This window comes from Schistocerca serialis, chromosome 7, assembly GCF_023864345.2.
Source record: "Schistocerca serialis cubense isolate TAMUIC-IGC-003099 chromosome 7, iqSchSeri2.2, whole genome shotgun sequence".
Lineage (NCBI taxonomy): Eukaryota > Metazoa > Arthropoda > Insecta > Orthoptera > Acrididae > Schistocerca > Schistocerca serialis.
In genome coordinates, this window is record NC_064644.1 from 217852617 (window position 1) to 217874405 (window position 21789).

Here is a 21789-nt window from a genome sequence, read left to right on the forward strand (position 1 = left end):
TTTTCTTGTTTCGTCATCTTCTTCATTGTGAAGTTCTGTATATTGAACTGTCACTGTGACTGTTTCACTGTTTACCAGCTGTACAAACAAGATGGTGGAGCTAGAAGAGTTGAAGGTGTAACAACAAGGTGGGGGACAGTGGAACAGTTGAAGGTGTTCCTGGCAATTGTTTTGAATCTTTCAGAGGTGTATGTGCCCTTGTGTGAATGTGTGTGTGTGTGTGTGTGTGTGTGTGTGTGTGTGTGAGAGAGAGAGAGAGAGAGAGAGAGAGAGAGAGAGAGAGAGAGAGAGAGAAATGGAGAGAGAGAAAGAGAAACAGAGAGAGAGGGAGTGTGTTTGAGGATTTTTCATTATTATTATTATTATTTTGTTTGTTTATTTTTTTAGCTTTGTGTGTGTATATGTCTTTATGTGTATGTGTGTGGTGGTGGCGGTGGTAGGGAGGAGGGGTTCTATAAGTTGGTGTTATATAAAAATTCTCTGAGTGCAGAGAACAGAGTTCCATTGCACAGGGCTGTGTATTCACTCCACTAAACGAAGTCCACCCTAAATATAATTCACCATAGAAACATAAAAAGACAAAAGGTTAGATTTCCTTGGCCACACAATATACCGACACAACAACCAACACCAATTCTCCATGTTCAGGAAAGTGACCACCACTAGCACAGCCATTCACAAACATTCTAATCATCTGATTGCACACAAACTATCTGGTTTCCAGTATACTCGTATGTTACACAGAGTGAACAAATCTCCACTCACGGAAAAAAGTTATAACAATGAATTAGAGGCAATCTGACAAATAGCTGTAGAGAACGGATATGATGGAAGCATTATGGATAAACTGAATCACAAAATTGAAACAAAGTTAACAACAACAAGTGGCTTACTCTCACAACCAACAACAAAGCAGCCCACAGTATAGGCAATATACTCAAAGAACAATATCCCACAAGACTGACAACTCAACACAGAGAAAACTAAGGACAACCAACACAATCACAGACAAACACAACACATCTGGTATTTACCAACTAACTTGTCGGAACTGCAAATCAGTTTATAAAGGACAGACATGCTGAAACTTTGATACCAGATACACAGAACACAGAAGAGCATTAAAAAGTAACAGCTGTCATTCCACATTTGCTGAATACCTTATGGACAAGAAATATAGCCCTACAGACATCGATACTGACTTGAAAATTCTCAAATGCTGCAAAAGCCTCCCCCACAAAACTAATAATTGAAGAATATTATCAAATATCCAACACCATAGTTGAAGGAAAACAAGTAATAAATGAATACACAGCACTGTGCAATGGAACTCTGTTTTATGCCAGCAAAGAATTACTAGATAACACCAACCTGTCGTACGCCCCCCCCCACCCACCAAAACATATATATGCACACACAAAACTAAAAAAAATAATAAAACAATAGTAATAACAACGAAAGATCCTCGAACCTCCCACCCCCCTCTCTCTCTCCATTCTTCACACACACACACACACACACACACACACACACACACACACACACACACACACACACACATACATACATACAAGTGAGCATGTGCGAACACACAAGGGCACATACACTTCTGAAAGATTCAAAACAACTGCCAAGAACGCATTAAATAGTTCCACTGTTCGCCATCTTGTCTTTACAGATGGTAAACAGTGAAACAGTCACAGTGACTGCTTAATATACATGAATTCACAGTGAAGAAGATAAGAAAAACAGAAAATGTAAGTGATGCATACTGTAAATACACACACACACACACACACACACATACACACACACACACACACACACACACTTCCACACAGAAGTAATTAATTTCAGACATAGACGTAACAGTTTCCAAATCGTAATTTTTCCTTAAATAATTTGTCTACATTATGTAGTATATAGTTGCAGATAAAAAATTGTGAAAGGAAATAGTCACTATAAAAGCATAATACATCAGGAAAATCACACCAATGGTAAAAAGGTATGGATAGACATTTTTTTGGGTTCTTCAAACATCTGTAATTACGATTTTTAAAACCAACATTTACATGTATACAAACGGTAAAGAACATTTTCTATGTTTCACAGGCTTAAAATAAAAGCCCACTGATGATGCTGTAACTGCAGTGATACATGTTTTTAATAAAAAACAAAATTGTGTTTTGCTAAAGGCTGACACCATACAAAAGTATGTGTATAGATAAACGAAACACGGACAAAAGAGCTTCAACCTCAAGATGATTATTCTGCAGAATATTTACTGCAACAAAAACATGGAGTGAAAGGCAAAAACGCTAACATAGTGTCTTATAATTCAATTCCTTTTACATCGCACAATTTTGTAACATTACTGTGTAGTTGACTCTCAGCACTGGTGTTACTATAGCCCAATTCTATCTTACGTTGTGGCACTTACTGAAGTACAAAATACGGAATAAGCAAACTGCCTAAATTTGTTCACTATGTGCCAGGTATTTTTTGGTGGTGCAACCTCTGTTCTTCGTTAGATCCAAGATGCTTTTCTTCGGTTTCCTTCAGATCCGTGTTGTGATTCTGAATTGCTTTCTTCACATATTTGTAATACACTTTGTAAAATGTGGAGCTCTTGCCTCCGTTTGTTTCACACTTCCAAAGCTTCTATGAATTCGATGTCAAGAAGCTGTCGTTGTATATTTTATTTAAGTCATTACAAATTATTCATTCCAAACTCATTCTCTGTTTGACAATTCATTAGTGTCTCACAGAAGGACTACAAATCCAGTCGCTTCTAATTTGCAACGGCGAGCATGATTTGACATGAATCCTCTTCAGTTTTGGTACTCTGAATTATCCGTGCACGCTTCCCGGACCGCCCCAAACTTCCGTATGGCTCGCAATACCTACATGCATTCGTTAGACAGTCTAATGAGTTCATTAGACAGGATGAAATGGTTAACGTGGCCGAAGAGGTTAAGACGACCGCTTGCGATACGAAAGAAATCCGGATTCGAGTCCAGGTCCAGCACGATTTTTCGAAAGTCAGTGTTGGGTAACTGATTTATACCCAGCACACATGATGTCCAGGAATACATAGTCAGCAAATTATTTTCGAAATAATTAAATATAAATAGGTGAAAAGACCCTGTATAGTAGACATTCCACGATTCGTCAAAAATTAGGAACTTACCTTCTCGTGTATGTAACGAGGAGCGCGCTTGCTCGCGAGAGATGCATATGAGCGACACGCAGATGCGAGCAGCGGATTAACGGTCGTGGACTGGTACACCGGCCAGACTGACTTCTGGGCTGGTTCACAAATTTCACCTGAAAGAATACGATACACAAGCCGTTAAAATATAGCAGGCACAACAAAGTTTACACAGTTCACTCCCTTAGGTTACGTTGAAAAGTGTGGGCATTCGACACCGAAGCTAACTAATAAAATAAAATTTGGTAAGGGTTGGGAAGTTTGACCCTGCGCTAGACGGTAGGAACACTATGGAAAAGAAAGAAATAGTCTTCGGAGCTACATTAAAGTTATTATAGAGAAAGCATATGCCACACTGAGATTCCTTGGAAAAAACCCAAAGACATAAGCTGAAAGTAAAAACTTGTAGCACCGAGAAGGAATTTTGCGACATAAACTTAAGGTGGTAGACGTGTATCTACAAATCTACATCTGAAAGATGACGTGTATACAGATCTAGTGCCGGTAGCACCACTAGGAGGATTCAAGTCAGTTTTGCTTTAAATACACATTCTAACGGTAGTGAACATTAGTTATCTCTGTGATTGTGCGTGATTGGTGAGTTGACGCTAGTCCAGAATATGTTTAAGGAGACAAAGACCCCAATATCAACACATCACTGAGTTTCAACGACATCGTGAAGCAGGACTAGGAGAAGTCGGATGTTCGTTCTGCGATATTAAAGAAAGGCTTGGTGGGACTGTTACCACTGTGCATGATATGTGGCAGTGGTGATCAAGTGCAAGTACGTTCGCCATAAGACCGGGCTCCAGAAAGCCATGTGGCACTATCGAGAGGGGAGACCAGCGTGTTCGGTGTATTCCTCTTGAGCAGCGTACTACATTTGCAGAAGCAAACTGAGTAGCAGTTCGCATCTCATTGGACAACGATCTGTTACAAAGCGGTACTTTAAGGACAGCTCCGAGACAGACGCCCCCTGGTGCGCATTCCAATAAACCAAAACCATGTCCGTAAATGACATTCATTTGCGTATTCAGTGGTGGCGAACGATAGTTCTTTGGAGGGCAGTATGGAGGTCTGTCGTGTTTCCTGACGAAAACTGGTTCTGTCTTGGTACCAGTGTTGGTCGTGTGTTGATTAGAAGGAGCCCAGTTGAAGGCCTGCAACCAACTCGTCTGCGAGCTAGACACACAGGACCTACACTTGGAGTTATGTCTAGGATGCCATTTCATATGACAGCAGGAGCACTCTTGGAGTCACCTCACGCAAGCTGACTGCAAAATTGTACGTCAGCCTGTTGATTCAACCTGATGTGCTGCCATTCACGAACAACATTTCAATGGTGGTTTCCCAACAGAATAATGATCGCCCAAATACCACTGTTGTAACCCAACATGATCTACAGAGCGTCGACGTGTTGCCTATGTATACTTGATCACCAGATCTGTCTCCAGTCGAGCATGTGTGGTACGTCACCTGTCACCAACTCCAGCACCTTCCACAAACAGCGATAACTGTCCATGTATTGACCGACCAAGTCCAACAGGCATGGAACTCCGTCCCTCAAACTTACATCCGACATCTGTACAGCTCAATACATGGTACTTTTGCACCTTTTCATTCAACATTCTACCGGTTTTACCGGTTATTGAAGTACGAGCATTTTACATTGGCAATGGCTTTTCTTGCACTTAGATTAACCTGTGGCCTTGAGATACTAATTACTTATACCTACAAGTTACCAAAACAAATGTATTCCCTAAAGTTCGTTACCCTATATTAATTGTTTTTTGGTATTGCGTTTTTTGCGTTGGTGTATGAGTTATATGAAAGATATCTTCCTGGTCTCCAGTCTAAAGATTGGTTTGATGAAACTCTCCACGTAAGTCTACCTTCGGCAACTCTCTTCATGCAAGCACACGTATTGCACTGTAAGTCCATCTGAACCTGCTTACTGTACTCTAACTTTGGTCTCCGTTTACAAAGGCTTCCCTGCCCACCTCACACGTACACACAAAGGGTGTACACGAGAAACCCCGAAACATCCGATTCTCGAATACCGTTCACCTGTCTAAGACCACAACTAGCGAAGATTAGTAGCTGAGAAAGAGATATCGAAGGAAGCGCGAAGAGTTTCGGCAGAGGTTCCTTTGCCCATGTCATGAAGTGCCAATATCGGACGGTACAAACGTTATATATCACATAGAGCTTAACAGTTAAACGTTCTTGTGTTCATTCCAAGAAGAGGTAGGCTAAATATTGATTGTCTTTCACATACATCTTGAGTGAAAATAACAGTTGCTATTCCCTTGCTCAATTCGGCGACAGGGAAAAACGAAAATGGTAGCGACAACGAAGAAGTGCAAGTGTTGCGGGGTATAGATGTAGGTGAACTTTCGAAGTTCATTTTTATGTAGTCCCCAGTTAAAGTAAAACTGAGACCAAACGTCATATTACATATGTAACTGAACGAGACATCTCGGCCGCGCTGGGTAGCCGCGTGGTCTAGGGCGCTTTTCAGGGTTCACGCAGCTGCCCCCGTCGGAGGCTCGAGTCCTCTCTCGGGCATTGCTGTATATGTTGTCTTTATCGTAAGTTAGTTTAAGTTAGGTTAAGTGGTGTCCAGGCCTAGGGGCCGATGACATCAGCAGTTTGGTGCCATAGTACCTTACCACAAATTTACAAACTTTTTTTGAGGCCTCACTATGTGAAGCGTAACTAAATAACAATATAGCAGTATTAAGTATGACAATAGCCAGTTCACGTAGATCATACACATGTCTACTTATTAGTTCTAAGGATGAAGTTACTGCTCATTTTTTTACTTTCCTTGGAACACAAAGAGATAAGGAGTTTTCCTCTCTCTTCAGTGTTATTTGTTAACCGTGTGAATCGCTTGCTTAGTGTTAGCGACCCCTAGTACTGTGTCAAGCTGTTGTGAATTTCAGTTCAAAATGAAGAAACAGGGAGACTGACAGTGTCGGCACAGAGTCCAGTTCTCTCATACGCAGCCTCACATCCGATGGATGGATGACCTTTAACTGTTCATTGCACTGCCTAGCACATCTGTTCAGTTTTAACCGAATTTTCTCTGCTGTCAGTCAGAAATTCAGATTGCAGATTACGTTGCTGATATGAACTGGCGCAGATCGGTACTGGTAAATGTGACTATATACACACAGTTTTGAAGATCTGCAAAATTAGAAAAAAAAACACTTTCCAGAAAACCATTAAGTGAAACATCTTTAAACATTTTCCGTTATTCCTTGTCCAATACTACACATAAACAAATTATTACTGGTCATTTATAAAAAGGTGCGGAATAAGGGTTCATTTGTCCCCTGTTCTACTCAACGAGACACTCAGAATCAATTTAGCCATATTTGAAAGTTAGCACATCTCCCTCCGTCAACTGCTCAATGGTGATGAATATTTCTCCTCCTCCCGTCAGAATTCGAAGCACTGTCCCCAAGGTGAAAGCAGCTTCCATGATATACATTTTTGCCTGGCAATGAAAGCGGTTAGCTTGATTCCTGAGGATGTAGAACAGTTTAATCGCCTTATTGTGATTGGCAGTGCACGTGAGACGGTAATGTACGTTTACCATGAGCAAACTTTAATGCAATGTCGCTCCACGAGATCGAAATGTTTTGGTAGTGGCTACACAATATAAGGTGGCCCTTATGGACAACATATAACTCTCTGTACATCGGACCATACTCTGACTGGGAGAAAACCTCTAACTAACTGTGGATATCTGCCGAATGACCGTAGCTTAATTAAGCTCTGTGGATTAGATGCCAAATGGGTCTCGTGTGGTATAGAAAACTATCTGTGACAAATTGTTGTGTGTAAGAACATTATGGATATTTACCAAGATTTATGGAAAATAGCCATCTTGACAAGAACTCGCAATGAAACAGCTGTGTCCGGCCCTCTCTGATTGTTGCTTAAGTGATGAACGTTCTTTATCTCAAACATTTCTTTATCTCAAACTGTTCTGAATCAGGTGGACGTGTACCGCTTCTCTATCTCCTGGCCTCGCATCTTGCCGACTGGAGATGTGGACATTATCAACCAGCCGGGCATCGACTACTACAATAACCTCATCAACGAACTCCTCGACAACGGCATCCAACCCATGGTAAGTGAAACAGCAGCTATTAATACTTTATCCAAACGCTATTGTGACCGCTAAATGACAATCACTTTTCCGAAAACATGAATTAAGAAAATATTCATTGGATTTGTTGAATCCCAACCTTTATTGAGAGTTTCAGGAAGACCGATTACATTTCACTAGACTATATCTTCTTTGTGAATGAAAGTGTAAGGAATTCGTTAATTTGGCTTCTTCACAAGACGACGAGGTTCTTATTTTCAAAATGACCATCCGTTTTTCGCAAGGGCACACCTTTTACGTGCATGCAGATAAAAATATGGGGAACTCTACACAATTACGTTGAGGAACGACATTTTCGTTTATCTTTAACAAATGGTCTGTCTGCCCTTACCAGAAGACAGTCAAAATCATACTAAAGTTTCGCTAGATATTTGGAGTTATTGCACTGTTTGCAACTTCAAAAACCACCCAAAGTTGTGACAACGGTTCGTGCATTGCTAGAAGCTTTCAAAAACCGCTAAAAACCACGTAACAGGGGATCATGGAATCCTAGAGGCCAATGATTTAATGGGAGGCCTGTACACCCTTTGCAGCCCATGAGTCATTGAGGCAACACAGTGGTAAGGAATGCTCTTACATCCAGCTGACAGTACAGCGATATTTTATCTTGCTAATAATTGAATTTTTTGGCCTGTTCTCGCAAAATCAGATCTCCAAGAAATCGAGATGTGTGATTCAAGCAAACTCTTTTCACGGAAAAAAGACAATGGACCGTAAATCGTGTCTCGGAAACGATGCAAAACACATACAGCTTTACACCGACTCTCTCAAGCTCAATAATGTATGTGGCTTGTTTGTCCCATTGTCCCATATTCTCATATTGTGGCGGTTTACTTTATCTCTTAAATGGAAAGTAGCTTCCAATCTACCATGCACACATCCAAAAACAGTTCATAAATCTCTACACGTTGTTAATTTTCCCTATTATCAAGGCCTACTAGTAATTAAATGCTGTACGTTTTGAAGAGTAGACGTCACCGCTCAAGACGGCAGACACGTGGCTGGTGCGTAACAGCCGATTGACGCGACAAATAGTCTTCTGTAGAGTACAGACAACAGGAACTAAAAACAGTGACTTCCATCGTCAAATGCTTTGCACTGTTTGCTTTGCAGTGCCGGACACTCGGTGAAAAACCCGCCGCGTATATGTAACCTTATTACATCTCTTGAAAACGAGAATGCTAAACGACTTTTATTGCCCCGTTATCACTTTGGCGCCGCTGAGACTCCACCGCCAACTACACGAACCTAGAGCTACACCTGGGTCCGAGGTAAACACTCAGTTGGGATGTATAGATTAAAATGTACCTCAAGCGGTGTCTCCATTCACGTGGAAGATACAAGTGTTCTGAAAGTAGGCTACCAGTATTTTTGTGAAAACCGAAATACCACTAAAGCATTTTGTCAGAATGGTAGAATTTGCTCCACATTTAATCTACGGTATACGAAGAAAATAATATGTGTACACCACTGGTTTGTTACTTATTGATCCGTGTGTGCGATTGAATGAGGGACTACTATATTAACAGTGATGCAAAACACGTTGTTCTGTATATCGGTGCTTGTCACAGCGAATTTTCGCAATCTTTCTGAATTCTGAAAGGGCCATGAATCACACTGACAGTAATTTTATACTTTGCACCATTAAACCTCCATTGATATTGATAGAGGCGAGATACAGATGAAATTAGCACGAGCATAGCAAAAAGGTTTGGATCATTGCGTGTCTAAAATCCCGAACTTTACAGTGCAATAAAATAATGTTACATGTTGAATATCAGTAGTTGGCGCAGTTGTTATACGCTACTAAAGCAGCCTCTACTTGTAAATGCACTGGGCTAAACTAGTTTTCACCTTGTCCCTCAGAAATGAGGAAGCTACAAATGGTTCAAAAGGCTCTGAGCACTATGGGACATAACTTCTGAGGTCACCAGTCCCCTAGAACTATTTAAACCTAACTAACCTAAGGACATCACACACATCCATGCCCGAGGCAGGATTCGAACCTGCGACCGTAGCGGTCGCGCTGTTCCAGACTGTAGCGCTTAGAACCGCTCGGCCACTCCGGCCGGCTATGAGGAAGCTAAATGACAGCTGTTGGACAAGTACTGCAAGAATGCGATATCAATGACGAAATGGCGTTAAATGCATGGGACCACATCCTCAAAAAAAGCTAGCACATATAATTCATAGAATGAAATCCTGGAAGAAACTCTGTGGACGAGAGGTCACCAGTACTACAATGTACAGTCTGTTCCTGTCCACAGTTCGTTTTTTTTTTTTATTGAACTTCTAGTAGACTATATCTAGAGCCCGTCATAACAATGCGTTTCCGTCACGGAAACCTCCCCAGCCACCATACACTACTACTAGCAATAATCCTCGCAATCCCATGGTAGAAGGGGGGTGTGAGGGGACGGGAATACTCTATGCTGGCCACTTGAAAATGTTGTAATCTACTCAGTTAGTTTACCTTTTAGAAATTTGAAAAAAATTTCTTGTTGAATTCCTCTACGAGTTAAATAAATGTTTTCAGTTAAACTATACGCCAAATGTAAATCTCCGTATCAGATGTCAATTTTCCCTATGAATAACGTAGGTACAGGGCCTTACTTACATGTCAATATCTCTCTATAATGCAGAGAGGAAAATCCAATAAAAATGAACGAAAATCACATTTTTTAAACTTTTTTCTGGTGTTCGGGAGGTCAGTAGCACGTATTATTGGAAGTGCGTAAATATTATTAGGAACGCGCTGAGAGGTAATTTCAGGTTCTGGATTCTGCTGAAGCATGAGTCCTTCTCTAAAATGTATGTGGTAGATATAATTCAACGTTAACGATTTTTGACATTTTTTTAGTGTGGGTATACAGAAAGAACCCCCTTGCCCCTTGGTAATGCACGTTATGGAAAATACCTTGCTGTTAATTGTTTTAATACAACACCTCGCAGAACCGTCATGAGCTTCGTAAGAGATTATAAACGCACATATAACTGAGTGTATTAATACAGTTCGTGTATTAATACGCTTCGTCTGCAAACCGCGCCAGCCGCGGTGGTCTCGCGGTTCTAGGCGCTCAGTCCGGAGCCGCGCGACTGCTACGGTCGCAGGTTCGAATCCTGCCTCGGGCATGGATGTATGTGATGTCCTTAGGTTAGTTAGGTTTAAGTAGTTCTAAGTTCTAGGGGACTGATGACCTCAGAAGTTAAGTCCCATAGTGCTCAGAGCCATTTGAACCATTTTTTGCAAACTGCGAAACGAGAAGCCCAGTCCTTATTATCTCTACTCGTCTGCATCATTAAGACGGTTTGACGAGGATAAATCCATTCATCTGCTGCGCACCTTTCATATCAGCTAAGATGTAGTGCACAGACAGCTTCAAGGAGCTTTTACCATTGTAAAAAATTAATAAATTAGCAATTAATAAAAGCAACGCAAGAAATGAACGCGAACTGATTTGTGTAACTTATTGCAAACTGCACTAAACGTTTACGCGTGAAGTAAGTACTTCGTGATCCTATAAGACACTTACAGCGGCTTTTCGGGAAAGGCCATTCAACCCACCAGGCATACCGTTCGCTCTTCAGTTCACAGACAAACTGGTCGTTAACTTTAGCTAATTAACGGAACAAGCAATGTTTGAACACTAATAACATTAATGTTAGTTTCTGCTTTTCTATAGCAATGAAAAATATACATTGGTATGTACTTAGTAAATAATCTTTTATTTTTATGCTAACATCCCTGGACAACATTTTACTTCACAACAAGGAACAGGAAGGTACTTTCGTGATGTGGTTTCTCTTGTTGTTCATACATCTGCTATACAGTTTAATAGTCGGCGTGAAATGTAGCAGCCATCTCCATAATATCAGTAGGAAAGCATTTTATAGGAATCGAAAAAAGGGTTGACGAGATTTAAAGCCAATACGTCTTCAGTTTTAAACTTCGTGGCAGATTAAAACAGTTTGTTTGAGCGAGACGAACTCGGGGCCTTTGCTTTTGATGGCTAAGTGCTCTATCTACTGAGATACCCAAGCACAGCTCACGACTTGTTCTGACAGCTTTATATCCGCCCCCCCCATAGTTCATAGCGTCCCTTCCAAACTTTACAGAAGCTCTCCTGCGACACTTTGCAAAACTAGTACTTCTAGACGAAAGGATATTGCGGAGTCGTGTCTTAGGCACAGCCTGAGGGATGTTTCCAGAATGAAAGTTTCACCCTGCAGCGCAATGTGCATTGATATGGGACTTTATGTGAAATTAAAACTGTGTTCTGGATCTAGACACGAACTTGGGACCTTCAATTTATTTGTAGAATGAGGTTTTGTGTAAATAATACGTTCCTTTCTGAAATTTGCTACAGTAACTTTTTTCAAGTACTTGATTCTAACCAATCTTTTAAACTCAATGTTTTTCAAAATTGGGTGTAATTTAATATGAAAAGTAAACAGAATAAATAAACTAAATTAGAAACTTACCAGTAAGTCAAAACTTTTATGACCTACGCTGACAGCGAGATTGGAGCACGCTTGCTGGCGTTACGGGCGAGTGATGTGGTAAGGGAAGTTTGTAATCGGAAACATTCCAGGGATGATACGGGACACAAATGGAGAAATCCACGAACTTCAGACGCTTTCACAAGGGCCTGTTTGCTATAGCCCGACGCCTGAAAACAATTTGGGAAATGACGCAACCGCTCAGCTGCTCCTGTGCTACTGACATGAGCAACTACAGGGAGTGGTTAAAAGAGGATGAAACCACGACACGAGAAGTTGTGTGGGACGTCCACTCCTCATCGGAGATGTTGGAGGTCTGAGGTTTGCTGTCAGGAGCGGCGGCAATCTGCGGCAGACCTGTCAACACAGACCTTGAAACTGTTTGTGTAGACACATGTGCTCCGTAGCACAGCATTATTGAACATGTGTTACTCTGATGACGACCCCTTCGTGCTCGTTAGTTACAGTTTTAGTTTGCAAGTGATCATCGAGGCTGGGCCGTGGATCAATGGAAGCGTGTCGCGTGGACGGAAGAACAAGGTCTCCTGTTCCACCAGGTCGATGGTTGTGTACACCTTCGCCGTTTTCCAGGTGATCGGCTCCTTGAAACATGCTTCTTGATTCGTGCGCAACCCGGTGGGCGCAATTTTATGGCAAGGGGGACATTCTCCTGGGCTTGCAATGGACCTGTAGTAGCAATCTAAGGCACTATGAGGGCGATGGCATATAGCAGGAAGATAACTGTCCGTGTCGAAAGGGAATGTAAGTTTCACTCCGTGCAGCAATATATTTAGTGATTGTAAATGTTTAACAACTTCTGACTACTAATGGCCATACCGAGCGAGGTGGCGCAGTGGTTAGCACACTGGACTCGCATTCCGGAGGACGACGGTTCAATCCCGCGACCGGCCAGCCTGATTTAGGTTTTCCCTGATTTCCCTAAATCACTCCAGGCAAATGCCGGGATGGTTCCTGTGAAAGGGCACGGCCGACTTCCTTCCCCGTCCTTCCTTAATCCGATGAGACCGATGACCTCGCTGTCTGCTCTCCTTCTCCCAACAACCGACCAACTAATGGCCGTGTTCAGCCGTATCAAGACCACAGAGATGTTGCATGTACACAGCGATGCAACACCTTTGTCACGTTGTGGTAAGAACTGTACGTGGCTACCGAGATGCACTTTGGTTGCCTCTGAACTATACCCTCACGTTGTCCATCAGGTGTGTTTTGTACAACAACGTACACTATCGTATAACCAGGCGATAATGTTGCAATATCACACCATAACAAATCAAGATTTCGCAGTATTTTTACCCTTTATTTCATCAGTCATCTAAATGAACCGTATCTTCGTATATCAGACCAGACACCTCGCGGAATCAGCAACTGTAATACACATTATGTGCGTTGCAGGTGGTTGGGAGAAAGGAAAGGAAAGGGAAGGAAATATCGGTATTAGCTGCATAGGTACTTTACGCTGATTCAGCAGCGCCGTGTGAAAATGTGTGGTGGAGCAGAATTCGAGTCCTGGTCCGGCATTCATTTTCACTCGGCGTTACTGAATCAGAATAAAGTCTCGATGCGACTGACTTCGATAGTTCCATCACATTACGTTCCTTTGTGCCCCCTCCATCTTTATTTCACACAATCAAATTCGTATCTGCTGTCTGCACCATGATGTGTTTCGCTTAAGTATATGTATTTACGCTCTCTGAAATCATGAAGGTATAAGGGATGAAATACAGTGAGCGAAAAGTTATTTATATTTGTACGAAAACCAGACTGCAGTTATAAGAGTCGATGGACCATGAAACGGATCATTAGTTGAGAAGGGAGTGAAACACTGTTGTTGTGTGTACTCGGTGTTATTCAAACTATTCATTGAGCAAGCAGTAATTTAAACCAATTGGAAATTTGGAAAGGGAATTAACATTCAGGGTGTAGAAAGAAAAGGCCAGTTGTACTGTATCCCTCTGAGGGAAAGCAAAGGACAAGGAGAAACATCAGAACGGAACAGAAAGTGTCTCGAGAAGACGTTATTAGATGTGTATCAACATAAGCAAAACAATGTTAATAGTATGAAGTCGAACAGAGACATCTGATGCTGAGGTTATTGGATTAGAAAAAGAGTCACTAAAACTAGTGAATAGTATTGTTATTTCTGAAGAAAATTTATCGGCGATGGTGGAAATGAAGACTGTATAAAAGGAAGAATTACAGTGGGAGGAAAGGTGTTTCTGTGGCAAGAGAGATTTATTTAGATAAAATGTAGATTTAAGCGTTATTAACATTTTAGAATGGAGCGGAGTGTAAAAAGTGGATGACAAGCAGTTCAAATAACTGGAGAACTGCTGCTTTTGAAATGTAAAGCTACAGAAGAACACTAAAAATTACATAGACTGAAAGAAACAGAGCAAAATTGCTCCTATCGAAGCACGAAAAAGGTGATGAGCCTCTTGTTTATTAAAATAATCTGATTAAAACTGGGATACTAGCTGCCTCTTTGTAGCCTCATCAGTAGCTTTAAAAATTTTCGCAAATTTGTTGGCATGCGATCACACTTTCTCTCTTTTCAACATTCAGCTCATTTCACACTCCCACAAAATGCCCTAACTGTATCACACCCCTCTCTTACCCTCTTTTTAATCGGAGCACTTCGTTCTGTTGGCTCTTGTACAAATTGTACATTACCCGTCTCTCCCTAGAGCTTACCCCTATTTATCTCAAAATTTCGAACATCTTGCACCATTTTAAGTTGTCGAACGCTTTCCCAGGTCGACAAATGCTATGAACGTGTCCCGATTTTTCTTTAGTCTTTCTTCCATTATGATCCACAACGTCAGAATTGCCTCTATGATGCCTTTACCTTTTCTATGGCCAAACTGATCGACATCTAGCGTATCCTCAATTTTCTTTTCCATCCGTTTGTATGTAATTCTTGTCAGCAAATTAGATGCATGAGCTGTTAAGCATTTTGTGCGACAGCTTTCGCACCTGTCAGCCCTTGCAGTCTTCGGAATTCTGTGGATGATATTTTTCCCGAAGTCAGATGGTATGTCGCCAGATTCATACACTCTACGCACCAACGTGAATAATAGTTCTGCTGTCATTTTCCCCAGCGACTTTAGAAGTTTAAATGGAATGTTATCTATCCCTTCTGCCTTATTTGAACTTGAGACCTCCAAAACTCTCTTATATTCTTATTCTAATACTGGATCCCCTACTTCTCTAAATCAATTCCTATTTCATCTTCTATCACATCAGGAAACTCGTCCCCCTCATCGAGACCTTCAGTGCCCACTTTTTCGATTTCTTCACATTTTTCATGCAGGCGTCTCATCTTAGCTTTCTGCACTTCCAATTTATTACATTCCTCGGCAACTTGTGTTTCTATTTTCCTGAACTTCCCTAAATATTTTTGTACTACCTTCTTTCATCGATCAGCTGAAGTATTTCTTCTGTCAACTATGGTTTCTTCGTAGTTATCTTCTTTGTACCTTTTTTTTTTGTTTCCAACTTCGGTGATAGCCCTTTTTAGAGATGACCATTCCTCTTCAACTGTACTGCCTGCTGAGCTGTTCCTTATTGCTGTATCTGTAGCCTTGGAGAACTTCAAGCGTGTCTCCTTACCCATTGTACTTCTGTATCCCACTTCTTTGCGTATCGACTCTTCGTGACTAATTTCTTGAACTCAGCCTACGCTTCATGACTACTACAGTGCGAGGTGAGTCTGTAGCTGCTCCTTGATACGCTTTACATTCCAGTATCTGATTTCGGAATCTCTGTCTGACCATGATGTAATCGAAAGGTAATATTCCTGTATCACCCAGTCGTTTACAAGCATATTTCCTCCTTTGGTGATTCTAGCTTATTTGTTATTAATATTTGAAATTTATTGCAGAACTCAATTAGTTTTTCTTCCTCTTCATCCTTTGTCCAAAGTCCATATTCTTCTATAACCTTTTCCTCTTCTCCTTCCCCCACAGCTGCATTCCAGTCCATAATGACTATTAGATTTTCACCTCACTTTATATACTGTATACCCTTTCAATATCCTCATATACTTTCTCTACCTCTTTATCTTTAGTTTGCGGCGTTGGCACGTATACCTGAACTATCGTCGTCGGTCTTGATTTGCTGTCGATTATGATGAGGACAACACTATCACGGAACTGTTCACTATAACACACTCTTTGTCCTACATTTCTATTCACAACAAATCCTACTCCCGTTACATCATTTCCTGCTGCTGTTGATATTACGCTTTATTCATCTGGCCAGTAATCCTTGTCTTTTTTCCATTTCACCGCACTGACGCCTATTGCATCTAGATTGAGCATTTTATTTCCCTTTTCAGATTTTCTAGCTTCCCTATCCCATTCAAGCATCTGACATTCGACGCCCCGACTTGTAGAACGTTATCCCTTCGTTGAATAGTTAATATTTTTCTCATTGTCATTTACCCCTAGGGAGTCCCATCCCGGAAATCCGAATGGGGGACTATTCGGGAAACTTTTGCCAATAGAGAGGTCATCAGGACACTTTGTCAATTACGGGCTCATTTCTTTGGATATATGTTATGTTTCATTGATGCAGTGGTTTCTATTGCCTTCGGCATCCTCATGCGGCTGGTCATTGCTGATTCTTCCGCCTCTAGGGGCAGTTTCCCAGCCCAACGACAAGAGAATGTCCTGAACCTCTGCCAGCTCCTGCACTCTCTTTGACAAAGACATTGATAGAATGAGGGTGAGCTCATATGCCGGACGTCTTCGGTTGCCAAAGCTAATTATTAATCGAAATATAAGCGGCGTCGGGTTTCGAACCCGGGACCAAGGACCTTTGTTTATTAATCAAAGACGCTATCCTTAAACCACGGACACATCCTCCCATACCTATCCATTTTCAACTGCCCTTTTGGTCATGGCAACAAATTGTTATTATCTCTTTGTGGCTCTCTAGCTGTCTGTATCCAGTGTCACAGGCAAAGTCGCTTTCGTTCTGTTCTACTACTGAAGCCTCCTCTGCCTTTCATTGTCTCCCTCTTGTTCTCTCTTACTGCTACTCATTCATTCCTTTCCACTGCTGCTTCCCCTTCACATTGTAACGATCTCTCTCTTCATCGTTGTCATTATCAGAGACTCTTATTGTCACTCGCTATCACTCTCTCCATCTCTTTATTCCTGTCCCAGTAGCATTATCTCCTTCACTCTTTTCCTAACACGCTTCTCTCACTATGTTCCACTTCCACTATGTCCTTCAATTTCAATAAGACATCCACTATCTACTATCGTCCAATATTATTTCTTCTCCATCTCTTTTCCGTAGCCACTGTCTCCCTCTCCTTCAGAATAAAAAAAAGAGTGAGTAGTTACCCATGCCAATGTCTTTGCGAAAATTTTTAAAGCTGCTGAGGGAAGTAGAATGAGGCAGCTGGTCCTCCACTTTCCAAAGCCTTTTATTAAAACTGAGGATATTTGCTTTTTTTGTGCTCTGATAGGAGCATTTTTCCATTGGTTCCCTTCTTTACCCTGCTACATCGTGGTGTGTCACTCACACCAACTTAATTTTTAATTTTTACTTGCATATTTTACTTGTACGAGTGGGGTACATTTGAACCGCTGTAACTAGTAAGAGTATAATGGTTGCTGACGGCGAGAAAATGGTGAACAAATATTTTTGGGGGCATTCTGAGCAACCACCCATGAACTTAGGCAACTGCTTCATTGATTTATTAGTTCACTCATTAATTCGTTCAGGAGTATACCATTTACTTTGATTAAATTAAAGATCAGAGATTTGAAGAATATTTCAATGTTGTTCGAGACTGGTTGTCAGGACTATATAACTTAGCCATACTGGGATCATCGGCTGGGTTTTGGTCTGCTGATGACGGCAAAAGATAATAAGAAACCTTTATTTGTGGGCTTTCAGTGGAACTGTCCATGAGCTAATGGTTCCTCCATAAGCCCTATCAAGCCCATCGTAGACCAAATCAAATGCAAAAAGAACCAGCCCATTTGCTCCATTTGCCTAAGCAGGAGGAAGTGTTGCTGAGGGATGTAGGATAACGACACTACGACGATCCTTCTGTTCGGCATGAAAATGATCGCTAGTCAAAGGGCTATCGAAACCACTTGACTCTACCTTTTTATCACCAATAGGATCGGACGTATGAGTACCGGAACTCGCGTTTTTATGCGCGGCGTTTTGGAACATATTTGGTAAGCATGCTGTGTCATGCATACCTGTAGCAAATGAGGAGGTACTGAATCGAATGTATGAGGAAAAGAATAGGTGGCACAACTTGACTGAAAGAAAGGATCGAATGGCTGTGTCATCCCCGAATGATCAGAAGAATGGAAGAAAGTGTGTCAGCATGGAAAATGTTGAGACAGTCCAACGTCTGAATACAGTAAGCGGATTCAAGTTGATGTAGGTATCAGAGGATATGTAGAGATGAAGGGGCCCGCTCAGACCAGAATGGCACGGATAGCTGCACCATACTAGTGACTGCACTGAACAGTAAGAAAACCACAACATATATTTATTCTATTCGGTTTTGGTATGTAACACATATGTGATATGATATTGGCTGCGTGGGACCTGCATAATTCCTCAACAGATAGGAAATATTAATGGTAATAAGATAAAGTTCCATTTGTCCATGAGATAAAGTTCCATTCCAGGGGAGATATTTCTTCACTACGCTTGTACACGTTACTCTTTCACTAACAAATATGCATCTGGTGCAGGTGACAATGTACCACTGGGATCTGCCACAAGCGCTGCAGTACATTGGCGGCTGGACCAACGGCCTGATGGCAGACTACTTCGTGGAGTACGCCAGGGTGCTGTTTGACAATTTCGGTGACAGGGTGAGTACTAGCAGTGGCCTTTGAGCTTTAGCGTCGCTTCATGTCCTCGGTGCCAGTTTGACCTGACGAGGGCCCGTAGGTGAAGTGGTGGATCACTTTCAACGAGCCGGAGGCGTTCGTGCGGGGCTACGCGAACGAAGGCTGGGCGCCCTCGCAGCCTGCGCCTGGCATCGGCGACTACCTGGCGGCGCACACCCTGCTCAAGGCGCACGGGCGCGTCTACCGGCTGTACGACCAGCAGTACAGGGCGGCGCAGAACGGTGAGGCGGCGCGTGGCGCACAGCTCACTGCCTCGCACTCCCTTTCAATTGTTTTGACAAAAAAAAATACTTCAAATACGCTTCCTGATTCAATTAGGTGAAATGTTTTACCCATTTTTCACAACTTCTTTCCCTAGACGACCTGGGTTCTCATTTTGAAGCACTTTTTGTCTTGCCTTCATATTTCAATGAAAATATTCAGGTCTTTTGAGTTGCTATCAGCGAGAGCGTGAATGGAGAGACAAAAAGGACAAAGATAAATTTTGGACGGATGACCGTCGGCCTTGGAGGAAAGCAGACGTATTAAGAAAGATATTAAATCTTATAGACACATTTTTGAGCCGCGTCTCGCGAAATCTTCAGTCGGAAAGTTAATGGGAGTCGGAACAATCCATCTCCTCCATGTTAATTTTAGCAAATAGAAGGAACATTTTTTCTAAAATCATTAAACATATGGCTCTGAAATTTGGACTACATGTTCAGTGAATATTTCTCTACAAAGTTATAGTGCCATGTTAAGGAATATTTATTGGTTTTTGTTTTACACTTTTTTTAAATAGATTTTAAATAGATTTTTTTCTCTAAAATTATGAACTTCTTTTACTATAACTCTTAAATTATACAATATTTTTTTACAAATTGTTATAAAGTGAAGGAAAAGAAGTAAACCACATATAAATTTCAACAAATTATAAATTTCATTGATATGCTGTTAGCAGTTTTTGAGAAAATGTTCCTCAAAAATGAAAATTTTAAAGTTACGGGAAATGGCCTCCAAAGTTTTTTAATACATCCCTGCCCCATATGATGGATTATCAGCGTCCTCTTCATTTTCCAGTGTTAGTTTCCTTTTCACTGGTCTTTACTTCCCTTTTGCTGCATGTTGTACACTTCTGTCTTTTCTTCCTGCAACTCTTAGTCTTTCTTCATCAATTAGGCGCATTGTGGGAAGGGTGTTGTGTCCTAGTTGGAAACCTAAACGATTCAGCACTTCACATTTGATAATGTTTCCTTCATTATATGTTACCACTGCATCATACACTCAAAAATGTAATGACTTTATCTGTACAAACACTCTTTTGGGAATCCTAATCCAAATTAAATTATTTACACTTTCATTTGGATTTTGTGTTTTGCTGTGTAAACATTTTTCCAATAAGTCTGGCTGTGATAAATCTCTTAATATGAACTTAATTACATCAATTACAGTATTTGGCAAACTGCTTTTGTAGGCACATTCCATTCCTGATTGGTACTTACACCATGAGTCATCACCTGTGGGGCACAGTGCATGTTGTGGGTGCTTATTATTTTACGCAGTATGAAAAAAAAATAATGCCCATTCTGCTCTCCTTATATGCTCAATGCTTCTTGTATTTTGCCTAATTGCACACTCATAATACCTCTGCAATCTATCAATTGCTTCATCTGTCAATCTTCCTCTTCCTCCAAGGGTCTTACAACCACTAAGCTTCTTGGATCCTAATGTCTGCTTTAGTTTGTGCAAGTGAGCCCCCATGCGCTTCTGCACATGTCCAATGCACTCCTGTTTCTTAATGTGAATTTCATGCCCATAAGGTTTCGGTCCCTCTACAGCTTTATACCCTTTCGAATCACCATCTCCTAGATAGTGTATCGTACATTATACCACTCCTGTGATCTGGAAAAAATTGCTTTCGCTCGCTCTACTTACATCACTCCACTCCTGCTAAGAAAATTTGCTTCACAACTTTCGCTATGCCCGTCCTTGATTTTGCCCTTACATCTATAATGTCTTAAGAGAATAGCAACATCAATTACTTTGCAACTGTGTCCGTTGGTAGCTGCCACAACTCCATTTAGAGATTTATGACATCTACATTGCCATGATCCATCTAAAGCAACAGTTAAATCTCTACAATTCCCATTATCTGTCACTGCTTTTTAAACTGCTTTCTTCATTGCTGCTTGAGCAACATCTCCAGCAGCAAATATCACGGATTCATTATAAAATCCAAACTTGGTTAGTGATTTTGGCAAGTTCATAATTCCACATAACGTTGTCCCTGCAGCCCTACCCTTGCCAATGCAACGCAAGCCATACACTAGCCTAACATTTATATCATACACCTTCTTTCCACTATTACCCCTACGAGGAATACTGTAACAATTAGAAAACGAAACTTCTGCAGCACATTTGTTACACCTCAATAACATTTTACATGCCAAATCAGTGTGTGAAGTTATTTTCAATTCCAGTTCCCTTTCTTAGCAAATTTGGCATAATACATTATGTTTCAAAATATTAGATAGCAAAGAAACGTTAATTATTTCATTCACATCATTACTGTCACTTTCATAGTTTTCAAATTTTTCTTTGCTGTCACACAGTTTCTTGCAGGAAGAAGTTCTATCACATTCATTTGGAGTAGTTGGTGAAGCAGTCTGAGCAGCACCTCCCTTCGAAACAACAAAAGATTTCTTCTTCCACTCATTGTGCCTTTTCTTAAACAATTGATTGCTGAAACGGGGCATATTGATATCCACAAACGAAATACGTAAAACAGGTATGAGCAAAATGCTGCAAATACGCAAAATTGAACAGCTAAATAACACAAAGAAATCTCCATAAGTCAACACACACGGTATAGCGTTTATGTTTACCAATATGAACAGTCACTTGTCACAGAGATAAAGCCATGCGAAGTTGAAAACAAAACACTGTCTAATTCCACAAAGTTACCCTGCTTGCAGCTAGCGAGCAGTGCCATCAAAGGTGAC

At 41.1% G+C, this 21789-nt stretch overlaps 1 protein-coding gene across 1 annotated transcript in view; it reads left to right on the plus strand.

The window, feature by feature from the left end:
* Nucleotides 1-21789, plus strand: part of LOC126412987 (myrosinase 1-like) — an 80371-nt gene that overhangs the window by 14855 nt on the left and 43727 nt on the right. Inside the window, exons 3-5 of the mRNA XM_050082878.1 lie at nt 7221-7355; nt 18647-18769; nt 18849-19029. Coding sequence (XP_049938835.1) covers nt 7221-7355; nt 18647-18769; nt 18849-19029 — 439 coding nt within the window. The remainder of the gene's footprint in view (nt 1-7220; nt 7356-18646; nt 18770-18848; nt 19030-21789) is intronic.